At 47.0% G+C, this 21881-nt stretch overlaps 2 protein-coding genes across 2 annotated transcripts; one reads left to right on the plus strand and one right to left on the minus strand.

Annotated features, from left to right (window-relative positions):
* Positions 1-3076: 3076 nt before the first annotated feature.
* RPE65 (retinoid isomerohydrolase RPE65) lies at positions 3077-10559 on the plus strand. The gene is made up of 14 exons (XM_061364868.1): positions 3077-3113; positions 3925-4007; positions 4381-4531; positions 5099-5206; positions 5298-5439; positions 6086-6233; positions 6780-6861; positions 6955-7087; positions 7208-7347; positions 7969-8098; positions 8582-8696; positions 8792-8886; positions 8991-9102; positions 9929-10559. Exons 1-14 carry the CDS (start codon positions 3103-3105, stop codon positions 10078-10080), a joined length of 1602 nt encoding a protein of 533 aa, XP_061220852.1. The 5' UTR covers positions 3077-3102; the 3' UTR covers positions 10081-10559.
* Positions 10560-10583: 24 nt separating this feature from the next.
* LOC133218477 (probable methylcrotonoyl-CoA carboxylase beta chain, mitochondrial) lies at positions 10584-18853 on the minus strand. Its single transcript, XM_061364938.1, is given in 9 exon segments — positions 10584-10808; positions 12246-12327; positions 12778-12926; positions 13527-13649; positions 14252-14408; positions 15612-15790; positions 16410-16490; positions 17405-17583; positions 18640-18853. Coding segments are annotated over 9 exon segments (1248 nt in total). The 3' UTR covers positions 10584-10724.
* Between the last annotated feature and the right edge of the window lie 3028 nt (positions 18854-21881).

Consider the following 21881-nt stretch of genomic DNA (forward strand, 5'->3'; position numbering starts at 1 on the left):
ATCCTGGATTAATGTTTAGACAGAGATGCTTCAGGTAAAAAAGTAGGCAGTCTTGAGCAGAGAATGCTGGTGTAGTACAACAAAAAGATGGATGAACCTTTAAAGATTCATTGGAGTGTTGTTTATATTAAAAGGATTTTCATTTGGAAAGGCAGTTTGGAGCTTGGACTCTGTCATAAGAGCTGTGGCTGTCGCTGCTTTTAGTTTGGGAACGCAGCTGGTTTGTCCTGGAATGATTTTAAGTGATGTGTATGATAAGTGTTTTATAGAATATGTCCTGCGAGTAGGAGCACTAGTGGATCTGCCTGCCACTCTGGACACACTGTCCCACCACCTTGTCATCTTGGTCTGAGGAAAATGTGCCAAAAGGGGGCCAGAAGCTGTGCTGGTAAGGGTTATAAACTGGGGACATCAATTGGTAAGTGCAGCTGAACTGCCTGAATTAACTTGATAATAAGGCAGCTAAAGGGCCTTGGAGAAAATATTGAACAATGTAAAATGGAGTTTTCTTGTTAATATCCGGAGGCTGTAGCATATTCCAAAGTAGGGAACAATGTACTTCTGCTTTGTGTAAGTGGTGGTTGTGCTCAGCTTTGTTAGATGTGTGTGATTTGGGGCTTTGAACATTCACTGTTCATGTACTGCTCTCCTTGAGCTTCTCAGATGGGTCTAATCACTTGTGAAGCCATAGCCCGAGCTGTGACCTCTCCCTAGGCTGATATTCAGGTGCACCCCTTGCTGTTTAACACTTCCATGCTGCTCTTCAGTTAAAGGTTTCTTTAAGATCATACCATGAGAATCAATAATGTGCCATACACTGAAGCAGTGTCTGAATTGGGGTTTGTTGTGAGGAATTCGTGTCGGTGTTACATTTCAGTTGTAATATTGCTTCTAGATAAGTCTAAACTATCTGCTTAATTTGGCTCTAGTTGCAGAAAAATGGAAGGGATGCAGTGTGAACACTGGACTGCAGAAGAAGGTATGTTTGAATTCCAACTTTGGTTTTACTTTAGGATTTGGCTTTTCTTTTTATTAAGTAGTTCTGTGCTTTATAGAATTAGGTATTTTAGAGGCATGCATGCTGTGTGTGAGCCATTTTGTTGTCTGTTACCTTTTTAGTTATCCTGCACAGTTCTGAGCTATGCAGTGTTGGCATGTCCTTTATGCTTTGTCTTACCCATTCCTAGGACAAGAAACTCAACTGTGGTTGTGCCTGCACATGCAAACTCTTACAATAACTTAATCTTACCAGTCATGAACTGGTAGAGAGAATTAAATTTAAAGCAAATCTCAATTTCTCATTTCTTTACCTGGCTTGGGTTTGTTTGGGGGTTTTAGCATCTCATGGGGCGGCGATATGATGGAGGGTCTTGGTTGAGGATTGTCACTTTATATGGGACATCTTGGCATGTAAGTGCTGCAGTCTGTAGCCATGCTTCAGTTCTCTTGGGTTCTCCTCTCCATTCTGATACTTAACTGTACATTTGCAATTATATATGTACCAAACCAGTCTTCAGGTAGCTTTGCAGGGGTAGAGGGTTACTGCAGAAATTCTGCCAAGTGGGCTGTGTCTAGCACAATACCTACTTTGCAGTACATGATTTTGCTCCTTCCCTTAAGAGGAGGAAGGCTTTGTAAGTGAGAAACCAAGATTAGCCCAGGTTTAGCCTGTATTAGCAATGCTTTGATGTCCTGTAGATAACTTTACCCTCACATAGCAGGTGGCAGATGCTCCTTCTCTAGCTCATGTAGTCAGCTCATCTTAAAAACCCTGCCTAAGCTTCCTTCTAGTTATTCTCAACCTGTCAAGTGTTGTGTAAATGCTTTATTTATGTGTTCCAGTTAAGCAACTTATTAGGCGAGAAGCTCACATTTCTTGGGATTTAGTTTTCAAAGGGCTGCCCTCATTATTCAGAGTCCTTGATCCATGTTATTTAATGTTCCCTTCTGAGGCTTTGGCAGTACCTTACAAAAATGTGAATAAATAGATAAATTGACTGGGTGTGGGATAATTAAAACTTCCAACTGAGTGACAGATACAAATTTAATCTAAACCTTTCTTTGAGCTATCATTTATTTATCTTGAGTGAAATATTTTACTGGAAGCCTTTTGAAGGGTTAATGGGAGGCCTCAGTCAAAGAGCTGCTGAAGGCTCAACTTGGGATCTTGTTTTGCAGTTAGAAGCCTTAAATGAACCTTCAGTCTAAAAGAAAACACTTTATCTTGTAAAAAGCAAACAAAAACCACACAGAAAGCAGCCAGCCTTTGAGCTGATGGTTGTTGTAACAGATTGAACACAGTGGCTGTTTAATGTCCAGTCTTCTTTCACCACAGGTTTGGTTACTGCAGCCTAGCTTCTGTTTGTGCAGGAGGAGCACTGAAGGCATGTTGTATTATAAAATGTCTTCATCCTGCATAACGGCTACCCAGGAAAGTGGTAATCATTCTAATCCTGTTAATCTCTAAAATTACTCTTTAGAGCACTGTTGCTTTCATACATGTCTGCTCTTACTACAGGTGATTTCTTAAGGTGATATTTGTGTCATCTCCAGCAGTGGCTGCTGCGCTGCGTGTAAAACAAACAGTGATAGGGTTTGATGGCCTTCTGAGTGTGTAGGGCTGTTAACACCCTGTGTAACAACACCACTTTATGTGCACCAAGTCTTAAGGAATCTGCCTTACACAGCAACTCGAGCTGCTGGTAATGCTACTGTACTGAAGCACTGAATAGAATAAGGGAGAGGGGAAATGATGCTGTGCAGTGGCAGTAAGAGCAGCATTGAGGGGGATGATGACTCCAGCACCCTCCTCCCTTCTCTGTATTGAGTTTCTTTTTCTTTGTAATCACTTCTGCTTGGGAAGAATTTCAGTCTCAGTAAAACATTCAAAGCCCTTTTTTGTGCCAGTGGCAAGACAAAACCTCTCAAAGCCCAGGAGGATTTTGGTGATGAAAGCCTGCTCTGTTCCCGGGCTTTCTCATTGGCAGGGGTGGTTCTGGGCACAGGGCTGCCCTCAGCAGGGCTCAGTCCCATAAATACCCAGTGCACAGCTCTCATTGTGAGCTTGGCTGCTGGAGGCTCAGGCCCTTCATCAGGAAGGAAATGTACAGTCAGTGAGTATTCCTGCGGGCTTCTCTCTAGGAGCAGGTCACTGATTGCCACCATGGCTCATTGGCTTGGGGTTGGCTTGCGGCTCTGGGTCAGCACAGCCCAGGGAAGAGGAGGAGGGGAATTCTTAGTAGGTGTCTGTGCTATGGCACCCTATGATGAGGCTGTCTGGGGGGACAGGTTCAGCAACAGGTACTGGAGAACAGTCTGTATTTTGGGGAACAGTCTGTATTTTGGAGTACATCAGCCCGTGTCTGGTGTGTCTCCACGGGTTTTGCAGCAGATAAAATTGGAACCTAATGAATAATTCTCAGCTGCTCACTCAACTATAATTTACTTAAAAAGAAAGGCAAAAAGAGGAAAACAAATGCTTCTCCAAGAACTGTGACATTCAAGTTGGATTTTGCTTCTGCCTAACAGCTCATCTCAATCTTCTCTCTCCAGGTTAAAGCCATTCCCCCTTCTCCTGTCCCTGCATCCCTTTTCCAAAGCCCCTCTCCAGGTTTCTTGTAGCCCCTTTAAGCACTGGAGCTGCCCTAAGGTCTCCCTTGAGCCTTCTCCAGGGTGACCAATATATTCTGATACCCTGAATTTATCCCCTGAAGGTGTGAAGGTGTTTGCTTGCCCTTCTCCTCCATGTGCTCAGGACGGTTCTCAAGTGGCTGCAGAGTGATAGTCCCTGCGCCTTTCACCCCCTGAAGGCTGGTGCTTCTCCCTTCTGATCTCTCAAGTTATTTGCACATCACAGGTCACTCCATCCAGAAACAAACCCCACCCCCAAAGCCAGGCTAACCCCAACTCTCCTGGCCCTTTCAGAGTCGAACATCCCGCTGGAGGCTACAAGAAGCTCTTTGAGACAGCGGAGGAGCTGTCCTCTCCAGTGACTGCCCATGTCACAGGTTGGTGACAGGAAACAGTTGATCTCTTCTTGCCCAGGTTTTGTGCTTGGGAGATCATAGCCCAACAGAGCTTGGGGCCCTTACAAGGGCTGGAGCATCCTTTTGGACATAAAGGACCCAATAGGACTAGTGTGTTTTGGGGTAGAGGAGGGACAGTTGGATGGGGGATCTTCAGATATTTCAATAGCGAATGTCTTGGTCTGCAGTAGGTGTGTAGGTGAAGAAAACAGGATAGTTTGAGGAGTTCATGCATGTTGAAGAAGCAAGTGTAATAAACATTAAAATGAGGTTTGTTCTTTTTGTTGACATAATGAAAACATCTTGGTCTGATCCGCCATGGGTTGTGCGTGTACCAACACTACATCTTTCACAGGCAGGGTGCCCACCTGGCTGCGAGGAAGCCTCCTGAGATGTGGTCCTGGCTTGTTTGAGGTGGGTGCAGAGCCCTTCTATCACCTCTTCGATGGTCAGGCACTCCTCCACAAGTTTGACTTCAAGGAGGGGCATGTCACCTATCACCGGAGGTATGTGGCTGTTCCCAGGCCAGATAAATCAATAACGAAGCGTTTGCTGTACTGTATGTGATGGGCACGGGCTCTACGGCCTGGGAGGTGCTGGTTATGTCAAATCCATGCTTTTATTGGAAGAGCTGTAATGGTGAGGTCACTAAAACCAGCTGAAGATAACCAAACTTTCTCACAGCTGGCAGAAATGCAGCTTTTTGAGCAGACTGCAAAACATCTGGAAAGAGAGGGCTGGATGCAGCTGCAGTCAGTGGCAGAATGAAATTGCTGTCTGGAAACCAGAAGTCGGTTTTAGTTAAAGCTGCAGAACTACCAGCTTTGAGGTGCTTGGTGAAGAATATTTAGGCAAAGCGCTGTGTTTGCCATCAGCTTCAGTTCTGCAGGAGCCATTCATTCCCAGTGCCATGGTGTGGGGTGGTTGTTGGACCTTACATGCTGCAAATGCACTGTGAAGCAGTGGCTTTCAGCGATCTCTTGAAGCTCATGGCCACAGTGTTCACATTTCAATTGCACAGCCCATTGCAGTTCCAGCTATACCTGTAACATGCCTTGTCCTCACCCTCCCAGGTTTGTCAGGAGTGATGCTTATGTGAGAGCAATGACTGAGAAAAGGATCGTGATAACAGAGTTTGGCACCTATGCTTACCCAGACCCGTGCAAGAACATCTTTTCCAGGTACCTCAGGGTCAGGGAGATGTTGCAGCAATGTCCTGTGGTGCTTCCACTTCCAGAAACCCCTGACTGCCTCTCTGTTTTCTGTGCTCAGGTTTTTCTCATACTTCAAAGGTGTGGAGGTCACTGATAATGCACTAGTTAATGTCTACCCCATTGGTGAAGATTACTATGCCTGTACTGAGACCAACTTCATAACCAGAATTAACCCAGAAACGTTAGAGACAGTTAAGCAGGTGGGTCTTTGGACTATGCTTCTGAATAAGAGGAGGGAAACTAAGATGAAAATGTTTAACAACAGCCTCTTACAACATGGCAAGAGCTAGGGTTTGGCAGGGACATGATGTAGAAATGAAGCCAGCTCTGAGGATTAATGAAAGCAGAGTTGGAATGAGTTCTTAAATGAACTCACTGCTGCTGCTCTGAGTAATATGTAATGAGAAGGTGATGGGATTCTGTGGTCCGTAGCCTCATGCTTGGGTTGGGGTTTTCAAACTGGAGTGAGGTTATAGCCTGGCCAAAGGTGACTGTGATGGTAGGGCTCCTGCCAGAGCTTCACTGCTGCCTTCAGTTACACCAGACCCAAGCTACGTTTGCCCTGTAAAACTCCAACAAAGGTAGAGTCTATGCTTTGGTTTTCTTTGCTGTGTTACTGATGTCCAGCCTGTGGAGCCTTTCTTTTTGGACCTCAGCATCCCAAACCTCTCCCTGTAACAGTGTGAATTGCTTGGCTTTGTTGCCATTCTTTTCACAATATGAATGGTGATCTGGGCTTAAAGAAGAAGTTCCCATATCTGAAACAAGGGCACATTGACTTCATGGAGCTGGCGACTTTCTCTCCCCTGCCAGGAAAGCTCCTGACTGTTGCACCTTGTTCCTCAGGTGGATCTCTGTAAATACGTGTCTGTGAATGGGGCAACAGCTCATCCCCACATCGAGAATGATGGGACCGTCTACAACATTGGGAATTGCTTTGGAAAAAACTTTGCTCTCGCTTATAACATCATACGGATCCCTCCTCTTCAGGCAGGTGTGTTCACCCCACCTCTCTGTGAATGGAGACAATCTTGTCCTAGCTATCACTTCTTTAGCCTTCAAATTAGCTTTGTCATCAAGTTACTTGTTTTAATCTTGCTTAGATTTTTATTTGCCTTTTGAAGTAACAGGAATGTTATATTTAACACACCTCAGTAGTTTCTAAATCATTGAATCATGGAACCCTTGAATAGTTTGTGTTGGAAGGGACCTTAAAGCTCCTCCAGCTCCAACCCCTGCCATGGGCAGGGACCCCTTCCACTGGAGCAGCTTGCTCCAAGCCCCTGTGTCCAACCTGGCCTTGAACACTACCAGGGATGGGGCAGCCACAGCTTCTCTGGGCACCCTGTGCCAGCGCCTCAGCACCCTCACAGGGAACAGCTTCTGCCCAAGAGCTTGTCTCAATCTCCCCTCTGGCAGGTTCAAGCCATTCCTCCTTGTCCTATCACTACCTGCTCCTCCCATGAACTTCCTTGCTGGTTAAACACTATAAATACTAAGTAGGTGAATCCCCCATAACCCTTTGTCTGTCTTGTTCCAGACAAGGAAGACCCAATAAACAAGTCAGAGGTGGTGGTGCAGTTCCCTTGCAGTGAGAGGTTCAAGCCCTCCTACGTTCACAGGTAACATGTCCCAGGGTCAGCACGAGCTCCTACGTGGTTTTGTCCAAACGAACTCCAGTGAGCTTAATGTGCTCCCTGTGCATTTCCAAACAGCTTTGGACTGACAGAAAACTACATAGTGTTTGTTGAAACACCAGTAAAAATCAACCTTTTCAAGTTCCTCTCCTCATGGAGCCTTTGGGGAACCAACTACATGGACTGCTTCGAGTCCAACGAGACCATGGGGGTAAGCAGCACGTTGTACCTAACTGGCTGTCCTGTGCAGCCAGCTCTGCACTGGGAGGTCCATTGTGTTGGTTTCACCAGTCTGTTCTGAGGCAAACTCAAGCTGCTGCTTGTTCTTCAGGTCTGGCTTCATGTGGCAGAGAAAAAGAAAGGCAGGCTCCTGAACATCAAATACCGCACCTCGGCCTTCAACCTCTTCCATCACATCAACACCTATGAAGATAATGGATTTCTGATTGTGGACCTCTGTACCTGGAAGGGGTGAGTCTTGGTGGTGCTGAGGGTCCCTGTGGCATCACCCCCACCCCTGCATGAGCGGGAGGGGGGCCAGCAAAGCCCCACCATCGACACCAGTCTCTGCGAGGGTACATCTCCTTTGGAATCACCTCTGGAACTTGCATTGACTCTGCATAGAACCATAGAATCCTGGAATTGTTTGGGTTGGAAGGGACCTGAAAGCTCATCTAAGCTTACCATTGTAGCACCCTGTGGGTTTAGAGATCTGCAAGGACACTGTCCTGGACAGCTGGATAAGCTGCAATGCTCTGATCTCACAGTCTTGTGGAGGTTTGGGCACAGGCCCTAGGTGTGGATCTTGCCTGAAAGGTTTTGATGGAAAACTGCATGCTAACAGAGCAGTTCTCTGCTAACAGAGGTTCCAGGTTCTCTTGGCTGCTGAAGAGAAAAAGCACCTTCAGCTTGCTGAAGAACATGGATCCTGCACTGGGGCTGGGAACATGGAGGGGGGGGTTCAGGAAACAGCCCTATGGCTGTTCCAAAAAACAGATGGCAAATGAATTTTAGGAAGAAAACAACTGCACTTGACACCCCGACACTTCCAAATCCCATCTCGGGTCTGTCTGTAATGCTGTTTGCCTGCAGGTTTGAGTTTGTCTACAACTACCTCTACTTGGCCAACTTACGGGCCAACTGGGATGAAGTGAAGCGCCAGGCGGAGAAAGCCCCGCAGCCCGAGGCGCGCAGATACGTCCTGCCCCTCACCTTTGACAAGGTACCGAGGTCTGCACTGTTCCCTGCAGGGCTGATGGCTGAGCATCGCTGGTGCTATGCATGACCCTATTAATCCAAACTGAACCTTTTAATGGCGAGGGGGAGCTTAAAGTGTGGGTCTTAGAGAACCTGTCTGTTTTCTTTAGCTGCTTAATGTTATTCTATTTCCCATATGTTACTGTTCAAAGCTGAGACTCTGGAGCAGCAGTTAATCCTGGTGGATTAACTAGTGGAAGGTGTCTCTGCCCAGGGCATGGGGTTGGAACTGGATGAGGTTCAAGGTCCCTTCCACCCTGAAGCACTCTAGGATTCTGTGGAATGGAAGAGGCAGATACTCCTAAACTCATTGCCATTCTGCAGCTTGATAAGGCTCTCCTGCATGCTGCTGCCTTCGCCCTTCAGCACAGCTTGCAGCGCATCTATGCAAATGGAGTAAGAAATTGGTTTCTTCATTATTTCTCTTGGGTGTTTTCCTTTCTCCCAGGCCAACACTGGTAAGAACCTGGTCACCCTGCCCTACACCACAGCTACAGCCACCTTGCGCAGCGATGACACCATCTGGCTGGAGCCAGAAGTCATTTTCTCAGGGCCACGCCATGGTATGACAATGACCCTGAAGCAACAACACCAGTACCTCCTGCACCCCACATCCCACTGATCCCCATGCATAAATATGTATTCTGTTTTATTGCAGCCTTTGAATTTCCACAGATCAATTACAAGAAGTACTGTGGGAAACCTTACACATACGCATATGGGCTGGGCCTGAACCACTTTGTCCCAGACAAGGTAACTGTCATTGCCTGGGTGAGGCACATCCTTTCAATGAGTTTTTGGTTTAAGGACAAGAAAGTGTATTTCTGAGATGTGGACTTTGGTTTTCCTTCCTTTAGCTTTGCAAGCTGAACGTTAAAACCAAGGAGACCTGGGTGTGGCAGGAACCAGATTCGTACCCATCAGAGCCCATCTTCGTTTCCCATCCGGATGCGCTGGAGGAAGATGATGGTAAGATTGATGTTTTGGTCAGTGATACTGTGGATTGGAAACCCAATTATTCCCTCAATTCCTCACCTCCAAACAGGATTATGGGTCTTGATTCCACTGAATTTAAGAGCAAACTCTCACTGGCTGATAAAGAACCAGATTTTGTATTATCTGTTCCCAGTTCAAGAAAGTGCCTGTGCAAGGCATTAAGTCCCACTAAAGTCAAAAGGTGTTGAGCTTGTTCTTAACAGTTTTCTTTAACTGAAGCAGACAATGTGCATTTTGGGAATAACTTTAAGTCTCTTTTATTTCCTTGGACTTAATCCCCTGCAGAAGCACTCCCTGAAAGCTGAGGTAACAGTAAGCTCCATGCTTGCATTTCTCTCATCTTCCCCAGTTCGATGCTTTCACAGATGATAGGGTAGGGTTGTTCCTGTGTTCTGAATGGCTGATCCAGAGAGCACAAAAATAACCAACCTCAGGGCTAAACTGTTCCATCCATTCCACACAGGAACACCAGGAGCCAAAACTGGCATCTTGTCATGTTAAGCTTCAACAGAATTATGAAGTAATTCATAACTGAATTGATAATGTGGAAAAATACTAATCCCATCCCTTTGTGTTGGAATGGGCATTAAAGCTCCTCCAGCTCCAACCCCTGCCATGGGCAGGGACCCCTTCCACTAGAGCAGCTTGCTCCAAGCCCCTGTGTCCAACCTGGCCTTGAGCACTGCCAGGGATGGGGCAGCCACAGCTTCTCTGGGCACCCTGTGCCAGCGCCTCAGCACCCTCACAGTGAGGAGACACACCAAGCACACCAGGACAGCATCCTGTTTTTCTTCCCTAGGGGTAGTGCTGAGCATTGTGATCAGCCCGGGCGTGGGACCCAAGCCTGCCTACCTCCTGATCCTGAGCGCCAAGGACATGAGCGAGGTGGCCAGGGCAGAGGTGGAGATGAACATTCCCGTGACTTTCCATGGGATGTTTAAGAGAGCCTGACTGCTGCCTGCGACACGTCACATCTGGCTTCTTCCAGCTCTGGAAAGGTGCCCCCTCTGTTTATAAGTCTTTTGGTAACATTGTGTAGAAGAGCCTCTGTGCTTTGAGGAAATGGTAATTTTTAGCCTATACTGAAGCCTTATGGATTTAAATCCCCTCCTGGCCACTCCTGTAGTATCCTCAGAGCAATCTGAGTGGAGCCTTTCCATGCTGCTTTGGAAACGTGAGCCAGCAGGCCCGAGGGTGTGTGGCAGCAGCATTTTGTCCTTCACTAGTGCACATGCTGCTCTATGTGTTTGCTCTTTGCCATTTCTTTTGTCAAAGTGCAGCTTCTAGAGTTCTGGATTTGAGGCTGAAACATGGCTATGAAAACACTCATATCACTTGGGATGAATTTGCTTCCTCAGAGTGTTACAGCCCCTCAGCTGAATCCTTCCTTTCACAAGATAAATTTTCAGCTGATGTAGTAAGAGGCTGTGGTTCCAAACACAGATTTATTGCTGATGGAGTTAAAATCCAGGATTCTTGTTTGGCTGCTGTGGTTTAATGTTTTTATTAATGGTATCAAAGAATTAGAAAATCACTTATTAAAGATTTCTAGTATATGGTGCAACTTCAGAAGGCTGATTTGACTGCGGCTGTAGTTACATCCTGATGACAGGATCCTGACACTGAGACACGACCTGGTACTTCTGCTGTTCCGTGATCTTCAAACACTGTGCAATCACCTGATTAAAACCAGAAAGTAATAGGAGCAATGAGGCTCTGAACTAAGAAATGAGTAAATCCTCCTCGTCCTGCACTCAGGCAGTAAAGCATTTGTTCTTATTTTTTGCACAACAGTGAATGAGCAGTTGTTGGCTGCAGTATCAGGGGCAATAGCTGTCAGTGTGAAGTACCCCTGGGGCAAGGGAAATGTAAAGAACAAAATGGCCTCTGGATCCCAAACTTCATGCATTGCATGCAGACATAGCCCAGCCCTTTTATAAAGTCGTTGTGGTGAATTGCTGTAAAACTCCAATGGAAGTAAGTACTGTGATAATCCATTTCTGGTATTACACAGCTCTGCTCCTAGCCTGCCAGTCACACATTGGAAACTGGAGCATTCTGCTCTTCCACATCCATCCTTTTTTAGGAAGTCATCTTTCATGTGTTATGACAACAGGGACTCAACCTACACAACTGCTTTTGGCCTTTAAACACAAGATCATTCTCCCTATTTCACTGCTGCTGCTCCACACACAGCCTTTGAAAAGCCTATGTACAAAACAGCACAATGAGGATCTCAATGGGCACATGGTGTCACTTCAGAGAAAGCTAAACAGGAATTCCACCTATTGGCACAAACTCTGGCATAAAGGAGCAAAACAATAGTGTAAGAACAGCCACGCATGCAAACAGGAGTTGTGTGCTGGTGAAAATTAACATGAGAGTGATTGATTCATTTCAACTGTCATGATGTTCTTTCCATGTGCAGCTCCTAGAGAGGCTGTAGTATTAGAAAATACTACTTGGTGCTCTCCCTTCATCAAAGTTCCCATAAACTCCACAGAAAACACTTCTACGTGCTACCATAACTACGTACACAATTAGAAGGATTAGTTGATAGCTCTCTGTCTTTAAACAAGCTGCAGAAGTGTAAAGAGCATTTAATAAAGAATCTAACAAGGAAAAAGCAAAGACCAAAGGTGGTGGCTTTCAGGAACAATCCAATGGGATGGAAGTTTGTCTTAAAAGAATCAATAAAATCAACTTAAAAGAATCAATAAAAGGCAAGGGGGCCTCCCAAATGTAGCAGCAAATTAGAAGCAGGAAGAGGAAGTGGCAAAAAAAAGTGTCTTATGTCAAAAGAGCTGAACCTCAAAGAGTGAGGATACAGCCATGATGCAAGATTGAAAAGAAAGGATTTGGATACCATTTGATTCTGTAAAGTCAACGGAGAGGTTCAGTGAGGAAATGCTATCAGAATTCAGCAGAAACGTTTAAGATAGGATACTGGGGAAGAGAAAAGATGCTAAAGCTGAAATTCCACAGAAAATGGAGTGAGAAATGGGAGAGCTGGTTCTGGGACTCTGCATACCACTGGCATTGAGCGAGTCACAGGCATTTGCCTCAAGATCCTTTGGAGACCTGAGAATGAAACATTCTAAGATGAGAAAACCCACCTTTCTGGTGTTTTGAGGTAGAATTATGCCGTCATCCCAGAGTCTGGCAGAGGAGTGAAATGCACTGCTTTCTTCCTGTAGCCTGGAGAGGGCACAGTATTAAGCTTAAAAGCACAACAATGTATTGAAAACTGTTGTGCCACTGAAACAAAATCATAGATGGAAAAGGCGTATGTTTAAATCTCAAGTGAATATGCAGACCTACGGTTAAAATTCATTAGACTCCACTAAATAACATATGACAGATCTGATCATTCTGCAGTACAGACCATCCTCTGCATACAGATAGTCACCACTGTTCAATACACAGCAGACTATCTTCATCTGGGGTTGTATGGGAGTTTTTAGGTAAGCGTTTGTGTTTCCTTGAGAAGATCTTAAGAGGAGTCATAGAATTACATGGAAAAGTAAACTATTCAGTAGGTTGAGGTTTGCTTTATTTGTCTGGGGTGTGTTGAGCTGTAAGATGAACAAACTTGATTCACAATTTAACCAGCTCAGCCCTGCAGGAGTTTCTGTTTCATATCCTTACTTTTCTTTCAGCTCTTTCAGCTCTGCTTCCTCCCCTCTGTGGTCACTGTCCCCAGCTTGTGAGACTGGGGAGAGTTGTCTTGAATCCACAAGAGCAACCCTTGCATTAGGCCACAAGAGCAAGAAGTTTGGGCTGAACGATCTCCCACACTACAAAAAGAAAGAGCAGAGAAGAAACTCCTTGAAATGAATCACAAGAAGATGGGTGTGGGATGGTAGAACCATTCTGCCTTGACCTTTATAGTGCAGTTTAATTTGTAACAGATTAATGATACAGCTCCATTGCCATCAGAACTACAGCTCCTCTATCAGTACAGACACCCTGTAGCACCATCACCATCCCCACTGCCCCCAGTAATGCTATGTTATCTTTTCATTTTTCTCCAAGCACTTAAATGTTTAATTCAGAGCAAAGAACCCTATGGTACCCAGGAGCAGGGTGAACAGCACACACACAAGATGTGTTCCTTGATCCATGGAAATGTGCTGAGGAAAAGGCAGGTTTGGCCTCAAGAAGGGATGCTTTCAGGTCATGTGATTTTCAGCCCTGGCTCTATGCTTTTAGATGCAGACCAAGTTTTCAGTAACAGGAGCTTGAGATGCATGTTTTACTCTAAAAGCAGTTAAAAGAATGGACTGAGTTAAATGTCTATAACAACAGCCAACAGTGGTTTAACAGGAAGCACTGTGAGATCATGGTATAGTGTGAAAAGCCTCTTGCCAGGCCCATCAGATTTATACCCCTCCTACCATAACGTAACTCTCGCTCCCGAAACAGCCACCGACTACAATGGTTATTTTGGGAACAGCAGCACAAGCAACAGCAGCCATCATGGAGGCCTGGGCTTTCAATCTGCTGGCGTGAGCCTCGGCCTGGAAGGCAAACAAAGATTTTAGGTCCTTTCAATCTTTCTTCCAGATTCCCTCTGCTCCCACCAGCTCTGTATTCCCAAACCATTGATTTCTTTACAATTCTCCCTCTCTGCTGTGCTCTGGGGAGACCCCCCCTGCAGCCCTGATCCAGCTCTGGGGCAGCAGCACAAGAGGGACGTGGAGCTGTTGGAGCGAGTGCAGAGGAGGCCATGGAGATGCTGCGAGGGCTGGAGCAGCTCTGCTCTGGAGCCAGGCTGAGAGAGCTGGGCTGGGGCAGCCTGGAGAAGAGAAGGCTCCTGAAGGGGAGACCTTAGAGCAGCTCCAGTGCCTAAAGGGGCTGCAGGAAAGCTGGAGAGGGGCTTGGGACAAGGGCCTGTAGGGACAGGCCAAGGGGAATGGCTTGAACCTGCCCGAGGGGAGACTGAGCTGAGCTCTTAGGCAGAAGCTCTTCCCTGTGAGGGTGCTGAGGCGCTGGCACAGGGTGCCCAGAGGAGCTGTGGCTGCCCCATCCCTGGCAGTGCTCAAGGCCAAAATCATGCTGTGTTTTAGTGCCTCGCTTTTCTAAAACATATTCAAAGCACATTGCAGTGAGCATCCCATACCTGTGAGATGCGTGTTGGCTCTCCTGCCTGTGGAGCTGTGTTCTGGAAGAAGAGGATGGGAATGCTCCACTAGCTGCACAGCTGCACAGAGTGGCTACCCTTGAGAGAAGCATCATAAGACAGCTCACCGTTGCTGGCCACTATCCCCACCAAGTGCCTACAAAGCAAGACTCAAGAACGTTTTTACTTCTGAACTCTAGAAATCACGGCACTGTAGCTTGTAACATTCTGAAGGATGGAAACATAAATACCTGTACACACACACACAGATCTATCATTTACAGAAGTTCAGCATGGCAAAGGATGCAGGTGCATGTGTCATTTCATTCAAGGACCCACACACACCTAAAAAGAAGCCTTACAGCATTCCTGATACATAAAGTATGAAAGCATTAGAAGGGACTAATACCCAGAGAGCAGGTAAAGCTATAGATGGCCTTATTAGAGTCAGAAAGGTGACATTACTGCAAGGTAATGTACAAGGTTCCTGGACTCTGAGCTCTCTTTAATTCCTGTATCACAGAACAAAGCAGTCAACTTGAAAAGTTTATGCTTTCAACCCAAAGAATCTCAAAAACTGTATTTTACTATCATTTTTTCCCCCTAATATGATTTGACCAGAATGTTACATGCTTCGTCAATGTGTTAATAATGCAGTCTGATCTGAATTACACAAGGTTTTGTTGCATCTTATCCCATCTCCATCACATGGGGGAAGGGATGAGAGCTTTGAGTTCAGTTTGAAAAGGAACACTTTTAAAAGATGCTGTTTCTGATTTCCTAAGGAATCTGCTGAGACTTCAGTGTTGCAACTGTCTGGCTGGTAGTTCCTGTGAACAAATAACTCATATCACCAGGTTATGAAAACCATTCATTTGTCATCACTCCCTGCTGCTATTGGCCTGGGACATGGTGAATTCAGAGCTCAGAGACAGAAATCAGCTTATTTTATTACCAATCTTTGACTGACTCAGAACTTCATAAACACTGGTGCTGGATCACTGTAAAAACTGATGATGATGTGAAAGCTATTAGACAAGTAGAGAGGAGACTGAGCTGAGCTCTTAGGCAGAAGCTCTTCCCTGTGAGGGTGCTGAGGCGCTGGCACAGGGTGCCCAGAGAAGCTGTGGCTGCCCCATCCCTGGCAGTGCTCAAGGCCAGGTTGGACACAGGGGCTTGGAGCAAGCTGCTCCAGTGGAAGGGGTCCCTGCCCGGGGCAGGGGTTAGAACTGAATAAGCTTTAAAGTCTTTTCCAACCCAAACCAGTCTGGGATGTTGCATCCATTTAGGATAAAAATAGCAGGTTTTTAAAGCTAAGTATGCTGGATTCTCTACTATTCCTGAGAATTATTTCACATACTGAGAGTGAAGTCTGGCTCCTCCCAGGTCCTCGGGAGAGACATATCCTCCTGTAGCTGCTTTTAGCAGAGGTGGGCCAGCAAGCAATAATGTACCAACTTTGTCTATAGTCACAGCTGCTTCTGCCATGGTTGGGATGTAGGCACCTCCAGGCACACAGGAGCCACACAGCACTGCCACCTGAAGGACACAGAAACCAAACAAATCAAGATGCTGGGCAGGGGAGAACGGAAAGGCAAAACCATTAACGCTGATTTCAGAGGCTAAATCACAGCTTGGGGAGCAATGAACTAGAGATATAAATACCAGCATGAACAGCCATGCTGGTTCTGAGAGAGCTCAGTGCTTACTCTGAAATAACCCAGTGGTTTGATGCTTTTCCATCACAGTCAGTAAACAGACGATCACACATAGCATCATAGAATCCCAGGCTGGTTTGGGTTGAAAGGGACCTTAAAGCTGATTCAGTTCCAACCCCTGCCACGGGCAGGGACCCCTTCCACTGGAGCAGCTTGCTCCAAGCCCCTGTGTCCAACCTGGCCTTGAGCACTGCCAGGGATGGGGCAGCCACAGCTCCTCTGGAAGTGCATCCTTAGGGATGAAGTACTCAGTTATGTGAATTTGAGTCTCCCTCCCCACGCTTCATTTGAGCCTCCCGCAGGCAGGAAGGGGGAGCTTCAGGGATCTTCTGCGTGTTTGAGAGTTGTTCCTAGAATCTGTACTGGAACAAACCCGTTTCAGGGCTCTGTTGGTGCATCCACGTGTCCTGCACGTCCTTGTGCTCCGGGTGACACCGTACCTGAGGGATTCTCATGGCAGACATCATCGCTTCATTGCAGCAAACTCTGCCACCGTGTGACTTGTCAGGAAACAGCTCTGCCTGTCCCTGCACACAGAAACCAGAGTGAGTTCCATGATCAGCTCCAAAAGCCAACACTTCCTCCTCCTTATTCCTTCACAAACGCCTTGTAACCGACTCTGGGAAGGTCAGCACCAACAATCACACCCGACGCTTCCATATCCACCATTGCCTACAGTATTTATTCCCCTCAGACACATAAATGCCCGGGTGGTTTGAAAGCAGAGGTCAGTTTTGCCTTTTTTGGTGAAACCCATTCATTCTACGCAAACTGGGACTGCAAACGTGGGGAAGGGGAAGCTCAGGTTCATCCTTTCTCTATCTGTGACATGACTTCAGCAGTTTCCCTTTTTACCTAGTTTATGATACAATCCCTTAAGTCAGGTCAGAGCTTTTTCTGTGTTCACTTTCAGTGTGAAGAGGGGAAAACTGGTCTCTGTGATAACGTGACCTCTGTACACTGGAAGTAACCTGGGCCAATTCTCCTTTACAGTAAGAATGTAAACCCCTGCATTTTTAAGGGCCATGGAGGTCACTGCATCATTATCACAGACAGTGCAATACAATACAGAGCAACGTTATAGACTCTGAGGTTGAAAATAGCAGCCTCCGACCATGTAGTAGTTTACTAAAGACACCAAAGCATCCCAGCACACTGAGGAGGACCCACGCTCGGTCAGCACTTTGTCCCCCCACTGACATCCAAGCTCCTAAACTTTGACTGGAAGCTGGGTGCAGATCAGCCAAAGGGCTCACCTCTGGTACAGACCTTCCAGTTACATCCTGGAGTTTCACTTGTGGGTGGAACTCCAGGGAGGTGTGACAGAAAGTCAGCAGGGCAAGGAAACACAATGGAAATGTGAGTTTATTCCTAAAGATGGCTGTGATTTAGATGAACATGGGTGTTTTCTCCCATGAAGTGGTCCCAGTGTTACCTGCAGGGGCAGGAATGCTCCCCCGCTGTCAGCCAGGTACACGGATACCAGCCTGTTCTGCATGGCTATTTCCTGAGCTCTTAGCTGTCTCTTCACCCCAACGGGGTAAATGGTTCCTCCTTTCCCAGTTGCATCGTTTGCCATGAGGACACACCAGGCCCCACAGATTTTGCCAATTCCTGTAAGTGCATTGACAGACAGACACTCACCAGGACTCTCCAAATACCCCAGATGAACCAAGGGGGCAAGTTCCAGCTAGGATGCTCTCTTGGTAATACTGTGTCAAGGAGCTGCAAATCAAGCTGCAAATACCACAGAGGGCAGAAATCCTTTGGAACAGCGAGCTAAAGGCAGAGGCGCTTAAAAAGGGGATTTAAACGACAGAAAACAGGTGTTGAAGTCAACTCACTCCTGGTGACAATACATGAGAAGAAAAGGTTGACTTCCATCCCTTGAGATAACAGGGAAGGCAACTCAAATTACCCATATAAAGCTAAAAACCATAGCGATCTGTGACAAGAGAGGATTTCGTACTCTGCCCTTTTAGTTACTTTTTAAACTGGACCCCCTCTTCAAAATGCAATGAAAAGGCTTGTCTATGGTATGAAAAATGATACCAAATAAACTGTCTCACAGTGACTTGGTTCCCTTCCCTCTAACAGACAGCAGCTTACCTGACACATCATCCTAGGTTTTTTGAGGCAAAAGCCAGTAACTGGGAAGTACAATAAATCACCGAATCGAGAAGAAATGAACAACCTTTTTTCTTTAAAGGCTTCTCCCAGATTTCCCAGCAAAAATCACAGAAGAATAATAGAGCTGAACTTTTCCCTGTTGGGATCTGCAACTTGCTAGAACTGATGCTCATTTTCCTAGGAAAGCATGTTCTTAAGATATTAATATTTCCATAAAACTTACGATGTGCATCCTTCTTCCTTTCCCAGCCAGAGCAAACACTTTACCTTCCATGAGCAAGGCTGGTTACCCTGGGAAGGTGTACAGCACATACAAACACAACTGATGTACCCTGCCTGCTACCACCTACTCATTGCTGCACCCAAACAGCATCTCTCAAACTGTATTAAGGATAATGTTGCTTCAAAACCCTTTTTCCTTCCGGGCTGCATCCCCACAGGGCTGCTCAAAACAACCCCTGAACCCAAACCCATCTTTAGCTGTAACATGGGTCATGTTTAAAGGTGATTTCCCATCTGGATGACAGTCACTGCCCTTACCGGTGAGGCACCCAGCCACAGGGACATCCCCATAGGGCATGTTGAGCCCTGCCAGTGGAGACAGCTCCAGGAAAGACTCATGGTCAAGCAGCAGCTTCAGGCGCTCCCGAGCAAACAGCCGCTTGTTCCTCTGGCTGTGATGCCCGACGGCCTCGTCTCCCCCTCCTTTCCTGACCAGCTCCAGTACCTCCGAATATCTGGTTTGAGTTTCCATTGATCAAAACCACTATTACTCACAAGTGACACTTCAGCAGATTGAACTGCACTTAAACGTACTGCAGTCCCCATGTAAACGGGGTGAGGGTGGAGAGGAAGTCACGTCTCTGCATTATTGTTTCTTACAAAGTCTAATAAAAAGCAAAGCCATGTAATTTAAAGCAAGCATTTAAGTTTTGTTATTCAAAACCTAACAACGACAAAACCAGAGTGAAATAATACAAGTATTCTATCTGCAGTTTATGTTCCTAGCTAGCAGATGTTATTAAATCCCAGTTCTGCACTGGGTGTTGCCCATATACACCCAGCAGAGTATTTCACAGTGTATGATCTCTGCCAGCAACCCCACAAGCAGAACACTGACAGAGGCTGATCATCAGTGACCATAGCTGACTTTGAGAGGTACTACAACAACGTCAGCCTCTATCTACACTTGCAGCTATCCATTAGGCTCTTACAGTTTGATAGTCTAATTCAGCATGGAGCTTTACCATGTTGCAACTACTCTAGGGATGGATGCGCTCAGGGGCTGCCTCCTTCAGTCCCCCTCAACAAGTTTGTCCAACTAAAATCAGTGACTGGTAAGTAGAATAAATCACTAAATCCAGAGGAACAAGTGGAATAAATCAGTAAATCTAGAAGAAATGCACACTCAACAGCATGGAAAATGCACTTCCAAAGCAGTGAACACTGCAGTGCCACTGCAGCCATGGGGAGGGGAAGTAATTACCCCATATTGCCAGGGCAGCACCACGTTCAGATGAAGAACTGAATAAACTGCAGAGAAATGCGGTATCTTGACTAGGTTTGATCCTCAATAAACCAGGTTCTTCATTTATTTCCAATAGAGCATTTTCCACCCAGATGAATCATCTCGAACCAAACCCACTGCTGACCTAGCCCCTTACGCCGCGCTCTGTGCGGGACTCCCGTATCTTACTGGGGCTTCCTGCGGCCAGGAGATGGGAACACCTCCGGAGCATCCTCAGCACTGCTGCAGCTGCCACCGCAGGAGGGCACAGTGCGCTCCGCTTCCAGCTCCTCTGAACCCCTCCGAGCAAAGGCGGCCGCGTCCGTACCTTCGAGGAGCAGCGCACAAAATGCGCTCTGCTGCTTTCATCGCTGCATCGCGACCCAGTGCGGCACCAGCCACCGCTGCTGGGGGGGAGCTGGGAGCTCCGAGTCACCCTTTGTGCCTTCGCGTTCAGTCAAACGCAAAAGGGCTCTTCCGAAGGTCTAGAAACCATTTTCTAGGTCTAGGAACTGTTTTAATGCAGCCCACGCACAGATTTGGGCATATTTCAGCTCCTCTTTTAGGGGGGTTGAAGTTTTTAAGCCCTGTTCGTGGTAAATTCACTTTGCAGAGAAACTGCCTGAAAAAAAGAGCAGCCAAGGAGCTGGGTTAAGCTCCAAAACGGTAAAAATCCCATCCCCAGATTTATTGTTATTAGGGGGTTTTTAACCTCTGGGCTTCTCAATTGGGATTCCAGGGGTGGAAGCCCCATCCCTGGCAGGGTTGCACGGGGCTTGGAGCAAGCTGCTCTAGTGGAAGCTGTCCCTGCCTGTGGCAGCGGGGTGGAACTGGATGGGCTTTAAGGTCCCTTTCAACCCAAACCATTCCATGGTCTGTGCTTCTTCCTATGTTAAGCAGTTCCTAGAAGTGCCCATAAGTACCTCTCACATCACCTCACAAGCAGCAGCAGTTTTAAACCACCCCAAACCCAGCTTAATACCTTTTAACAACAGCCTCGCCGTTCCTCAGGTTGTCTTTCCCATTAAAGTCATCATGAACATTTTAACATTAATCTGATTTTCCTTTTCCTCCCGTACCTCATCCTGTCCCTGGGCTGCTTCAGTCAGTCAGCTACTGTTAGTCATGGCATCGCCTGCTAGACATTACTGTGTGCTGCCTTTCAGGGCCTTCATCAAAAGGCATTCCTGCCAGAGGGCTCTCTATCTGCTCCTATGCAGAAGGCTTCCCAGTGATAACTAAGCAATGACTGACACGGTTGTGGTGTAAGGATCCGGCACAGGCAGGAGACAGGGTCTGCAGGTAAGAAGTTGTGTGTTCCCAAAGAGCAGCTCCTGTCCTGAGCCCTGCGGTGCGGAGACGAAGCTGTGCTGAGCCCCGAGAGCTCAGGGAGGGGCTCTCTCAGGGCAGATGCAGTGCTGAGGAGCATCACAGGTACCTCAAAGGTAAAACAGCCACAGAGCGTCATGCTCTATGTGGGGTGCGGGGTGTCCACAGGTACCCCAACACCAGAGGGACGTGGAGCTGTTGGAGCGAGTGCAGAGGAGGCCATGGAGATGCTGCGAGGGCTGGAGCAGCTCTGCTCTGGAGCCAGGCTGAGAGAGCTGGGCTGGGGCAGCCTGGAGAAGAGAAGGCTCCTGAAGGGGAGACCTGAGAGCAGCTCCAGTGCCTAAAGGGGCTGCAGGAAAGCTGGAGAGGGGCTTGGGACAAGGGCCTGTAGGGACAGGCCAAGGGGAATGGCTTGAACCTGCCCGAGGGGAGACTGAGCTGAGCTCTTAGGCAGAAGCTCTTCCCTGTGAGGGTGCTGAGGCGCTGGCACAGGGTGCCCAGAGAAGCTGTGGCTTCCATGGTGTAACCAGAGCTTCCTTCTCCCAGCAGTCTGAGAAGCTCCTAAAGAGCTGAGGGGGAGCGACAGAAAACACTTTGCAGCTCCCTACAGAGCTTTGGGGTTTCCTATGGGGTTGTATGTGAATTGTTGTGCTCTCTGCCTGCAGGGGGTAACGGGCAAGGAGAGAGCATCCAGGCAAAGCAGAATCCGTCTGAGGAGGTCTGAACTTCAAAGAGGTGTTGATGGTGATGGAAGTGCCGGGTGCTCAGCTTGCTGAAGGAGGAATTGCTGACGCAAAGGCTTGAGTATGCATTTAAAGTGAGATTTGGGCTTCCTGTTGTTTCTCTTTGCTGGTGGGTTTGTTTTAAACAGACCCATATTATCATTTCCCTGGATTCACACGATTTTTAGTGCTTTGTTCTTTGGGTGTATGAGGGGCGCTACTGT

This window comes from Neopsephotus bourkii, unplaced genomic scaffold (assembly GCF_033783945.1).
Source record: "Neopsephotus bourkii isolate Nb327-2 ecotype Australia unplaced genomic scaffold, CSIRO-AGI_Nbou_v1 NB_1250, whole genome shotgun sequence".
NCBI lineage: Eukaryota > Metazoa > Chordata > Aves > Psittaciformes > Psittacidae > Neopsephotus > Neopsephotus bourkii.

Bases quoted from the DNA above. Each gene is read 5' to 3' on its own strand.
- RPE65 (XM_061364868.1), top strand. The intron at 8,099-8,581 runs GTACCGAGGTCT...CCTTTCTCCCAG, and splicing joins TGCCCCTCACCTTTGACAAG to GCCAACACTGGTAAGAACCT. The intron at 9,103-9,928 runs GTAAGATTGATG...TTTCTTCCCTAG, and splicing joins TGCGCTGGAGGAAGATGATG to GGGTAGTGCTGAGCATTGTG.